At 43.8% G+C, this 12,530-nt stretch overlaps 1 protein-coding gene across 4 annotated transcripts in view; it reads left to right on the forward strand.

Annotated features, from left to right (window-relative positions):
* Positions 1 to 12,530, forward strand: part of ALS2 (alsin Rho guanine nucleotide exchange factor ALS2) — a 71,072-nt gene that overhangs the window by 34,620 nt on the left and 23,922 nt on the right. For all 4 annotated transcript variants that reach the window (XM_032218127.1, XM_032218117.1, XM_032218136.1 and 1 more), the window contains 5 exons: positions 2,084 to 2,264; positions 3,571 to 3,636; positions 5,112 to 5,271; positions 8,441 to 8,572; positions 8,851 to 8,979. In XM_032218127.1, the coding sequence (XP_032074018.1) occupies positions 2,084 to 2,264; positions 3,571 to 3,636; positions 5,112 to 5,271; positions 8,441 to 8,572; positions 8,851 to 8,979 (668 nt within the window). The remainder of the gene's footprint in view (positions 1 to 2,083; positions 2,265 to 3,570; positions 3,637 to 5,111; positions 5,272 to 8,440; positions 8,573 to 8,850; positions 8,980 to 12,530) is intronic.

Below are 12,530 nucleotides of genomic sequence, written 5' to 3' on the forward strand. Positions count from 1 at the left end.
AGTATTTGGTCTTTGCTGCAAAACCCCAAATCTAGCTTCTGCATATCTGGAGTATCTTGGTTCTTTTGCCAATTTATAGCAACATTTGATGTCAATGTTTCCTTCGTTGGTACTAGAGATAAAAACATGTTACACTGAAAGTGCTAGCAACAAATTATATGTATTAAATTTATTTACCATCCAGTTCTCAGTGTCTCAACAAAAGAAGTCTAAAGAGGGGTGGGGTTACAGTTTAAGCAAATTAAAATATGAATTGATTGGATGTAGCAGCCAGAAATGTTATTGACTATAGCACATTATGTGCCTAGTGAGTTCAGTAAGGCTATTAGGAGATCTATGACAATGAGGCAGGACTACAAAGACAATAGGGTTTTGAAATAACCAAAGGTGCAGTGTCCATTAACATAATTTCCTTCTGGGGAATTCCTTCTTTTCTTCCCAGAGCCCTCTTCACTTATCATAATCTTTTCTCAGCTTATTATAATGAATTAGGCTTTCTAAATGTTCTTGTGGCTAAGCTGATATTTTTAGATACCTTGAAAAAGTGTTGTAGTACGGATAGTTGCTTACTTTGGCATGAAACAACTGAACCAATGCTTCCTTTTCCATAGGAAGATGTATAGGGTTAGGAGATTTTTAGTCTTCATAGGCCAAAGTTGTCATTTCTCTTTCCTTAACAACTCCTGTCTACCTTCATCAAAGTTACCCGTATATTCCTCTCCACAGAAAAGGAAAACAGTCTGAATTTCCCATTGCAGTAAATAAGTCCTACTCTATGAATTATTTAAAATGTTCAGTTCTTTCAGCTGAGCTTTGTGGTCCAGCTGACATTCTTCGTTTTCCCCTCGCTCCATAGCTAGCTTCAATCCTCAGATTCTTGCGGCCGCATTCATGACCAACCTTCTTTCAAAACGCTCCTTCCAAATTTTGCCTCCTATCCTCATTCCCAGCAAATTATGTGTGTCCTGACTTGTATGCACGAGGAGCTAATGATGATTAAGAGTGCATAACTGTAATTAAATAAAGATGGATTTACTAATGACTAGTTCATGAGAATCTTTGAAAACTGTTTTAAATGTATAGTTTCGAGAGCTTAGACTACCGTATTTTTCGGAGTATAAGACGCTCCGACTCACATAGTTTTTGGGGAGGAAAACAAGGGGGGGGGGAATTTGCCTCTGCCTCCCAGTAATTTGTCTCCTTGCAACAAACAGTACAGACAATATACAATGTTTGCAGTGTATTTCTGTGTATATGTGCCTGACCTATAGAAATAGCAAAGAATTGGAGAAATATACATTATGGCAGTATATTGATGCCAGAAAGTTTTCTTAAATGAAGTCACACTAACTATTCCCAATTATTTAAATAGATCTACTCCAAACTTGACTAAGTCAGGGTCTAATTAGACAACAGGACACTGTTACATTCCAGACTATACTTGTACGGAAGCTGTTAAAATTGATGTGGCTTTCTGGAAGTATACGTTATTCTCTGCTATTTAAAAGAAGATAACAATAGCACTGGGCCGCTTCGGATCAAGCATTTATTTTAAAAAGCTTCTTCATTTTCTTAAGTTGACTAGAACAATAATAAAGCAGTCTTTAAAAAATAAGGCTAATAATTTGAACGTTCTATAGGCATTTATAGTTATTGACTTACCTCATTGCAGCAAACAGCCTGATTAGCACAAGGGAAAAAAATCTGCCTCTGCCTCCCAGCAATTTGCCTCAGTGCAGCAAACAGCAGGTTTCACTTTCAATTTCAGCAGGGGCCTCCCGATCATCAGCTGTTTCAGGCTGCAGGGATTTCCATAGCCTATTGCTGCCTCCGCAAGCCCCATTTTCCCCGTTTGCTGCAAGGAGGTAAATTGCTGGGAGTCAGAGGCCAAAGGGTGGGAGCCGGTGGGTGGGTGGGGCTACATTCAGTGTATAAGACGCAGCCAAATTTTCACCCTGTTTTGAGGGGGGGGGAAGGTGCGTCTTATAATCCAAAAAACGCAGTAATACTTCTTTCTGATATATTGAATTGGCAATGTTTCCACCATGCATTTCAACTCTTATGTGCACTTGTTGGGTTACAGATAATTTAGGTACGGCATCTACCATCCAATTGCTGCAGGAAACGGCAAGTACATTCAGCAAACTGTGTTACCTGATTGGTCAGCATGGAGCCTCTTTGACCAGCTTTCTTCAAGGATTAAAAGAGGCAAAGAATCTGGTGATTCTGAAGCATTCAAATCTGTTTTTGGAAAGTTATACTGAGTGAGGATTTTTTCTTTTTTCTTTTGGTTTTAATTTGTGGGTTTTTATTGCACTGGGTAAAGCTGCATCTGAAAACAATGAATTCAATAGAAAAACTGACATGCAGAAAGAGATTGCAAACGTTATGCTTACTGTTTTCTGAACTGCTGACTTGCACTGTAAGATTAAGTTGGAGAATGATTGGAAAAATCACCAGCCACGCCTTTAGATTGGCAGGCAAGAAACAGAATTTTTGAAACTGTCCTCAATTGGCTACTTTCATGACTGTATTAGCACCGAAACACAAGCATTGGGCATTTTCAATTATAAAGCCCTTCATGGTATTGGACCTGGGTACTTGAGAGACCGCCTGCTGCCAATTACCTCCCAAAGACCCATTAGATCACACAGGGTTGGCCTCCTCCGGGTTCCGTCCACCAGCCAATGCCATCTGGCTACTACCCGGGGGAGGGCCTTCTCTGTGGCAGCTCCGGCCCTTTGGAACGAACTCCCCGCAGAGATTCGGACCCTCACCTCTCTCCAGGCCTTCCGGAAAGCCGTTAAAACCTGGCTGTGCCGGCAGGCCTGGGGTTGATGAGTTCCCTTCCCCTCTCGACCTGTGTGGCTGTTGGTTATTTTAATATGCTTGTGTTGTACTTTTGTGTTCCCTTCCCCCTTGAGTTGTTCGCCGCCCTGAGTCCCTCTAGGAATAGGGCGGCATATAAATAAAACAAATCTCAATCTCAATCTCAATGATCAAATGTAAGGTATGCCATGCTGTAAATACGGGGGAATATTAAATCTGTTAGTCAGTAACCTTTAAGAACACAGCTCATAGATTCATGCTGCGATAGATCTTTCATTTTAATAGGACATACAAATGGCTGCTATGCTATCCTATTGACATATGCCTAGGCTACTAGGAAAAAATACATCTTTCTCATTACTTGGGGTATTTTCATATAAATCTTGTATGGCAGGAAACATTGCTGCTTTGCTTCCTAATCTGCACAGCCCTTATGATGTGGGATAGTCCAGGCCAGATGGGAGAGAGTGAGTTTGAATAGTAATGTTGCACGGCTGTACTGGGGCGAGGGAGAGAACAACATGTAGAAGTATCAGAATTTGGGCATGGAGTTCCTTGTTACCTAAGTAAAGTGAGAGGAAATTCTCCTATCAAAGTCTAGTGATTCGAACGTATTGAAATGCTAAAGGTTGGAGGGTCGGGGATTAGGCAGAAAGAGTTTGATTTCTTACATTTTCTACTAGAGAGATTCATGATGATATCCGCAAGAATGTTCACTTTTCTTCCAATTTCTTTTTTTAGGTACTGTGCTTCCTTGACAAACTTTTTGGTAATGGGAGGATTTTCAGTACTCTCCAAGCCAGCAGTGTAAGTGCGCAGTTTCACGCACAGAGCCGTTTGATTTATTGTTGCACTAATGAATGATTAAAATCATTGTAAAGATCAAGCTTGAACACCAGTGGTGGGATTCAAATAATTTAACAACCGGTTCTCTGTCTTAAGAGAGGGCTGAAAGCCCTATGAAGCGGTATATAAGTCTAACTGCTATTGCTATTGCTATTAATGACCAGCTGGGTAGGTGGGGCGCGATGGTCATGTGACTGGGTGGGCGTGGCCAACTCAACGTCACTCACGTCGATGGGCGCTTCACCTTAGCTGTTACAATGTCATAAGGGTTAACCGGAGAGGCAGTTTCTGTAAGCAGGTCAATAAAGATGAGGCTAGAAACAACACCAGAATGTTTCCTTCCTGCTTTCCTTACAGGATTAGCCCTGTAAAGTGGGGAAAAAAACAAAAGGAGATTTCTTCCAACAACCGGTTCTCCGAACTGCTCAGAAAGTTAACAACCAGTTCTCCCAAATAGGTGCGAACTGGCTGAATCCCACCACTGTTGTACACTGTAGGGTATTTCTTTGATTACTCAGATGATGCCTTATGTATATTTTGTGCTAAAGGGAAACTATGGTTAAATAAAATGCACATATTTTACTTTTCTGCTTAAAATATTCCTAAAGCAACTTAGAAATAAAAATACCATTTTAAAACGTTAAGAAAACTAATAACTACATAGTCAACCTTCATTTACCAGTATAGATAAAATCAGTATATCCTTCAAGAAGATTCCTGCCTTAGGAGAACATTAGCCTAATCCAGGAAATGTTGAGGCAGAAACACTGGATTGCCTCACCTTGACTTTCTTGGGGTGTATAAAAGGGAGGGAGGGAGGGAGAGAAAATATGCCAGGCTTTCAAGATTCTATAATAATCTATAAAAATACAGCTCCAGTCATTCTTGTGATGTTTTTCCAATATTTTTGGTAAATACTGTATCAACCCATATCCCATTCCTTTGAATTAATTCATTTTAAAAATGCCATTCAGAATTTAATAGGTTTCTTCCATTCATGCGGAATGTGGAGGCTTGATTATATGGATTCCTGTAAAAATCTCTCCTGAAAAATAGTAGAATATATGCATCTTTATATTAATTGACAATGTAATTTGAAATTAAAAAACAGTTAAGCTCTGCATTTCTAGTATAATTGAGCTACTCCTAAATTTGGTTTGAATTGTATGGGAATCATTTCTTTGTTGGTAAATGCAAGCTTTTCTTTTTCTTTCTATCTACATGGACATTAAACTTTTATGTATCATATTTTTCTATTAATCATGTTTGCAATGGTGTGTGTGTGCATATATGTGTAAATGTGTGTGTGTGTGTGTGTATACACACACACACACATAAATACATATAAAGTTATTTTCCTAAATAATCAATTTCTTTTCTTTTCTTTACATTCTGAGTACTGTTCAGACATAATACATATTTACCTTTATCTGTAGGGATTTCTTAGGCAAAAACCAAGCATTACTTCAAGATCTGTCAGAGACAAACGAAATTTATCCTTTAATGGAGATTCTAAATGCTCTGTTTTTCTTGCCAATCAGACGACTTCATAATTACGCTAGAGTTTTATTAAAGCTTGCTACCTGTTTTGAAGTGGTAAGTTTTTCAGTGTGAACGTTTTTTTAAATAGTAGGTTACCATTTACTATTTGTTTTTAATTCTATAATCTGTCTCATGATAGCTAAATCATGCATTTAAATACACCCTTTCTAATTTAAAAAGGACAGTTAATCTTCATTAAACATATTCCTAGCTATGGAATTGCCAATAAACTCAAAAAAGGCTTATTATTGAAACATTCTTGGAGTTTATTTATGTTGGTAAGAGTTCAGTATGAGATCATGGAATACTGTCTAGTAACTATTTTCATGAAATAATCCCCTTAAAGGAGTGGAAGATTGCATTCCAACAACTGATTTGCATGCTTATTTCAGGATGGAAGCTATTAATAAAATTGACAGTTGCATGGCAAAGCTGTTGTCACATGTACTGTATATTCTTTGGTATAATAAAAATGTTTCCATCATCAAAATGAACGGCTCTTATCAAAAGCGTAAGAGCAGTGTTTCCCAACCATAGCAACTTTAAAATGCACGGACTTCAACTTCCAGAATTCCTTAGCCAGCATTCTGACTGGGGATTTTTGATAATTGAAGGTCACAGATGTATTAAACTTAGGGTTAGGCTCAAAATCAGTAAAAATTAAGTTTAGCAGTTAGTGGACTTACGATAAAGTAGACAAATTAGAGCCGAGGTGGCACAGTGGTTAAATGCAGCACTGCAGGCTACTTCAGCTGACTGCAGTTCTGCAGTTCGGCTGTTCAAATCTCACCGGCTCAGGGTTGACTCAGCCTTCCATCCTTCCGAGGTGGGTAAAATGAGGACCCGGATTGTTGTTGGGGGCAATATGCTGACTCTGTAAACCGCTTAGAGAGGGCTGAAAGCCCTATGAAGCGGTATATAAGTCTAACTGCTTTTGCTATTGCTAAATTCTTACATGGATAAATTCTGAATGAATTTACCTGTTATTTGGGAAAGGGATCCAAACAGTGCTTGTATTTCCTCTAAAAAGGGGATACGTTTCTTCACATGTGTTGAATTCTGGATGGGGAAGATATGTTAGTGGGACAATTGAATGGCCATTGGTATATGTGCACTCTTCATCTTTGAGTTTCTCATAAAAGGAAGGAACAGGAAAACAAGGCACTGGGAAGATGAAGGTGAAAGGAAGATATTGCAAAGACTGATCAGAGAATGGAATATGCACTGGTGTTGTAAGCCACCTTTCCTTTCCACTCCTAACCCCCAACAAATCTTTTCCTGTTGACCGAACAATTCAGCATCCTAATAGTGATAATAACATCCCTGAGAGCTCTGCCTTCCTCGGTGCATTTGATTCCCAAAAGAAATGTTTCTCTTTTCAGTGGATTTCCTGGAGGAGGGGAAACTGGGAATTTAGCAGAACTGCAGGTTTCACCAGCGCTCTACAAGTCGCACGTGAATTTGCTACCTGGAACTTGAAACCAGGGCTGCAATGTTTAGGTTACCCTTAAGCCTCTTTAGAAAGTAGAGGATCTTCTTAGGTGGCAGTTTAAAAATTACTTTGCTATAAATCATGCTGAAACCAGCAGGCTTTATGAGCCCCCAAGGCTGCTTCTAGAATATTGCAAATGGTAATTATAAAATTCTGTAAAGCTGAGGTCAGTCCTGGTAAATTCACAGACATGTGGTTTTCTTGGCAGCTCTAAAACATATGGCTTGCTACCGCCTACCCCTCCGCCCCCCCAAATTGCAGTCTTGTTTACATGACCTAGGATTCCTAGAAATCTCCCTTCCGAGTACTAACTGGCTGCTCTGCTGTTTTCTTCTGATTCCAGACAAGACTGCTAAATGCTGCCACCTGCTGGGGCAAAAATTGTATATAAACTTTTTAAGTGTACATCCCGGCTTTAGTAGATTGAAAGCCTTTCATTAATTTATCTTAATATGTCACTATAGCTCCAGTACTATAGAAGGTAAATTTATTTATCCAGCTATTCTAACTTCACTGATATATTAAATGTGGTTTTTTCTAACATTGCAATTTATTTATTTATTTATTTATTTATTTATTTATTTATTTATTTATTTATCTGTCTTGTATGCCGCTGACTCCCGGAGGACTCCGGGCGGCTCACAAAAGACAAGGGAAAGGGGGGAACGAGACAAAAACAACATATTAAAAACAAACCCAACATTCACAATTTCTGTGGAGGTAGATGCTTTTCAGCTCCCCCCAGCCTGCTGGAACAGCCAGGACTTGGTGGCTTTGCGGAAGGCCGGGAGGGTAGTAAGGATCCGGATCTCAACAGGGAGCTCGTTCCAGAGGGCCGGAGCTGCAACAGAGAAGGCTCTCCCCCGGGGAGTCGCCAGCCGGCATTGGCTGGCAGATGGAATCCGGAGGAGACCCAACCTGTGCGATCTAATTGGTCTGAGAGAGGTAATCGGCAGGAGGCAGACTCTCAGGTACCCAGGTCCAATGCCATGTAGGGCTTTATAGGTAGCGACCAGCACCTTGAAGCGGATTCGGAGACCAATAGGAAGCCAGTGCAGCTTGCGGAGGATAGGTGTAACGTGGGTGTACCTTGGTGCACCCACAATTGCTCACGCGGATGCATTCTGGACTAATTGGAGTCTTCGAACACTCTTCAAGGGCAGCCCCATGTAGAGCGCATTACAATAATCCAGTCTGGTACAATATAAAGTACCAGGGTTTTTTTTTTTTGCACTATAAGACACACTTTCTCCCCCCCCCCCAAAAAAAAGGGGGTGAAAATGTCTGTGCATCTTATGGAGCAAATATTGCCTATCACCACCACCGCCTGTTGCTTGTCGGCGCCACCTATCGGCAGTTGAAGCGGCCTCCGGAATACCGCCAACCAGGCAGCAGGGATGCCATAGGCGGCAGCAGGTAGTGGCGGCAATAGGCAGCAGCAATCCCTGCCGCCTGGAACAGCTGATTGGCGTTAATTCCGGGAGGCTGGAAACCAGCTGTCGTTCAGCTGACTGGTGGTGGGTGCAACGGAGCTGAGCCCAGACGAGCCATGTGCTGGGGCTGGGAGGCAGAGACAGATTTTTTTGTTTTCTTATTTTCTTCCCCAAAAGCTAGGTACGTCTTATGGTCCGAAGCATCTTATGGAGCAAAAAAATACAGTAATTTATATCAAAATATTGGGATGGTTTTGTGGAACATTAATCAGTCTCCATTCTTTCTCTTTCTCGGTAGACATCTCCAGAATATCAAAGCCTTCAGGATTCCAGTTCTTCTTATGAATCTCTGGCTGTCCATCTCAGTAGGAAAAGAAAAGATGCTGAATATACACTAGGTTTCTGGAAAACATTTCCTGGGAAAATGACAGTACGTGTATGGGGATTGTGTGTTTTGTGTGTGTGTGTGTGTATTAGGAGCTGGTATTATTTACTGCCACAAATTGTAATACTTTCTGTTTATACTTTCATGAAGATAATTCTTCTAGTTTTAGAAAATGGTATCTTGTTAATTATGATTTATCATTCCATTCCATTATAATGTTTAAATGCAAATAAATTCAAACCCCACCAGCACTGCATTGCAAATTCCTAGCGTGAATTGCCTTACCTCTTGTTAAATTGCCTTGTGTTTCTTTTCAATTATAGGATTCCTTGAGGAAACCTGAACGGCGGCTGATCTGTGAAAGCAGCAATCGAGGATTGTCGCTGCAACATGCTGGGAGATTTTCAGTGAATTGGTTTATCCTCTTCAATGATGCCTTAGTCCATGCTCAGGTCTGTACTTGAAGGGTGGGGCATTCATCTCTTCCTAGGACAAGGTAGCCTTCAAATTGAAAGCATGTTTATTTATATAGTTATTTCATCTATACTATATAGCTACCCATCTTGCTTATCTGACTCTGGGCAGTGCAGATAGTTATAATAACAAAAACTCAACAATCAAAATTAAAATAACAAAACTATTAAAAACACAATTAAAACCGTGATCCGACAAATGCGCGCACGACAAAAGCGCACCGACAAAACCGTGGTGAGAAAACCACGACATCATAAACGCGGCCACAACAACGCGCCGACAAAAACGCACCCACAAAAACGCGATTTAAGTTAAGGTAAGGGTTAGGTTCAGGGTTAGGGTTAGGTTGTTATTGTTTGTTGAAGGCGCCCTTTTGTCGGCGCGCTGTTGTCGGCGTGCTTTTGCACTCATTCGTCGGCACGATTTCGACTTCGCGGTTTTCTCACCGCAGTTTCATCGGCGCGCTTTTGTCGAGCGCACATTTGTCGGTGAACCAATTAAAACAATTAAGAGTATAATAAAACAAAAAGACAGAAGTCTGCATTTCAAAACTTTCACATCCACAGGCCTGATGTTACAGCCAGGTTTTAAGGGCCTTCCTGGAGATCAGTAAGGTCAGGGCCAATTTCATCTTGTTCCAAAGGATGGGGGCATAGCAGGAAAGGTTCTGTTAGCTGCAAGATGAAGGTCCTTAGCAAATGGGACCCACAACATGCTCCTCCTGGTAAACTAAATGTATCTGTAAATGTATCTGTATCCCAGGGGTGGGTTTCTCGCCCCGTTCCAACCAGTTCGGTTGGAACGGGGCTGGCGGCGTCCTCATGCACGCGCGCAGTGCACTCATGCATACTAGCGTCTGTGCGATGCTCCAGCTGCTCCTGGAGGATCGCGCAGGCGCTGTATGCGTCCTGCGCATGCGTGGAAGCGCAGAACTCGTCAAAACCGGGTAAGGAGCGCGGGCGGGTGGGCTCTTCACCGTTCCCGGAAATTACTTACTTCCGGGTTCGCCGACCAACCGGTTCGCAGGGACCGCCGCGAACTGGTTGAAACCCACCCCTGCTGTATCCCCAATAGAGAAATATTCAATGTTTGTAGAAGAACATATAGGAAACTAATTGGGCAGTCTTCTGTGTATTCACTAAAATTATTCTGACTGGCATATGGTAAGATTTTTCTATTTTTTGAAATAATATAAAATGAATATAGGCCACTTCTTTAGTTTGTAGGTTTCCAAACACAGTACAGAAATAGATTTTGTTTTCCTTCCCTAGCAATAGCAATAGCAGTTAGACTTATATACCGCTTCATAGGGCTTCCAGCCCTCTCTAAGCGGTTTACAGAGTCAGCATATCGCCCCCAACAATCTGGGTCCTCATTTCACCCACCTCGGAAGGATGGAAGGCTGAGTCAACCCTGAGCCGGTGAGATTTGAACCGCTGAACTGCAGATAGCAGTCAGCTGAAGTGGCCTGCAGTACTGCACTCTAACCACTGCGCCCCTCCGGGTCAGCGGATCCCGGAGACCTCCTTGGTTCACCGAGGAGCTCCGGGAGAAGAAGCGCCGGAGGAGACGCCTAGAGCACCAGTGGAGGTCCGATAAGTCCGAGGAGAACCGAGCACTTTTGACTACCTTCACCAAGGATTACATCCGGGCACTAAGAGTTGCCAAAAGAACGCATATCTCCGCCTTGGTTCCGTCCGCCGAGTCACGCCCAGCCGCCCTGTTTAGGATCACCCGCTCCCTCCTCAATAGGAGGGACGTGGGAGACCCCTTGCAAGGTAGGGCTGAGGACTATGCCCAGTTCTTGGCGGACAAAGTTGCTCGGTTTCGGTCGGACTTGGACTCCACCGCTGTAGATCCAGCCGAGACACAGGGGGATTACTTGACAAACCATCTCTGGGTTGAGTTCCAGGATGTTGCCTCTGGGGATGTGGACAAGGCCATTCGAGCTGTAAGTGCCTCCACCTGTATTCTGGACCCGTGTCCCTCCTGGCTGGTTGCCAACAGCAGGGAGGTGACACATGGCTGGATCCAGGCGGTTGTGACCGCCTCCCTTCGGGAGGGGCACTTCCCCGCCGCACTTAAGACGGCGGTGGTGAGACCCCTCCTGAAGAAACCATCCTTGGATCCAGCCATTTTAAACAACTATCGTCCTGTCTCCAACCTCCCCTTTATTGGGAAGGTTGTCGAGAAGGTGGTGGCCTTCCAGCTTCAACGGGCCTTGGAGGAAGCTAGCTATCTTGACCCCTTCCAGTCCGGCTTCAGACCTGGTTACAGCACTGAAACCGCTTTGGTCGCATTGACCGATGATCTCTGGAGGGCCAGAGATGGAGGCCATGCGTCCATCCTGGTTCTCCTTGACCTCTCAGCGGCTTTCAATACCATCGACCATGGTATCCTTCTGCGACGACTGCGGGAGGTGGGGGTGGGAGGCACTGTTTTGCAGTGGTTCTCCTCCTACCTCTCGGACAGGTTGCAGTCGGTGTTGGTCGGGGGGCAGAGATCGTCCCTGAGGCCCCTAACATATGGGGTGCCGCAGGGTTCGGTCTTATCCCCCCTACTATTTAACATTTACATGAAACCGCTGGGCGAGATCATCCGGAGGCACGGGATAAAATACCATCAATATGCGGACGATACTCAACTGTATCTGTCCGCCCCGTGCCAACTCAATGAAGCGTGGACGTGATGAACCAGGGCCTTGAGGCCGTTAAGAACTGGATGAGCGCTAACAAACTGGTACTCAACCCGGACAAGACCGAGTGGCTGTTGTGTTTCCCTCCCAACAATTTGGCTGATATTCCAACACTCAGGCTGGGGGGTCAAATTTTATACCCCTCAGATAGGGTCCGTAATCTGGGAGTCCTCCTGGATCCACAGCTGACCTTTGACCATCAGTTGTCGGCTGTGACCAGGGGGGCATTTGCCCAGGTTCGCCTGGTCCGTCAGTTACGGCCCTACCTGAACCGGGAGGCTCTTCCAACAGTCACTCGAGCCCTTGTGGTCTCTAGGCTGGAATACTGCAATGGGCTCTACATGGGGTTGCCCTTGAAGTGCATCCGGCGACTGCAGTTAGTCCAGAATGCAGCCGCGCGAGTGATAGTGGGCGCACCGCGATTCGCCCACATTACACCCATCCTCCGCGAGCTGCACTGGCTACCTGTCGATCTCCGGGTGCGCTTCAGGGTATTGATGACCACCTTTAAAGCACTCCATGGTAGTGGATCTGGGTACCTGAGAGACCGCCTTCTGCCGATTACCTCCACTCGACCGATTAGATCGCACAGACTGGGCCTCCTCCGGATTCCATCTGCCAGTCAATGTCGACTGGCGACTACACGGAGGAGAGCCTTTTCTGTTGCAGCTCCGACCCTGTGGAACGATCTCCCCGTTGAGATCCGTACCCTCACCACCATCCAGACCTTCCGCACAGCCCTTAAGACCTGGCTCTCCCAGCAGGCCTGGGGATAAGTTCCTAAATTACCCGCCCGAGTGTTGACTGTTGAATGCAAGTTGTGTTTTATTAATT

The sequence above is a fragment of the Thamnophis elegans genome, chromosome 1, assembly GCF_009769535.1.
Source record: "Thamnophis elegans isolate rThaEle1 chromosome 1, rThaEle1.pri, whole genome shotgun sequence".
NCBI lineage: Eukaryota > Metazoa > Chordata > Lepidosauria > Squamata > Colubridae > Thamnophis > Thamnophis elegans.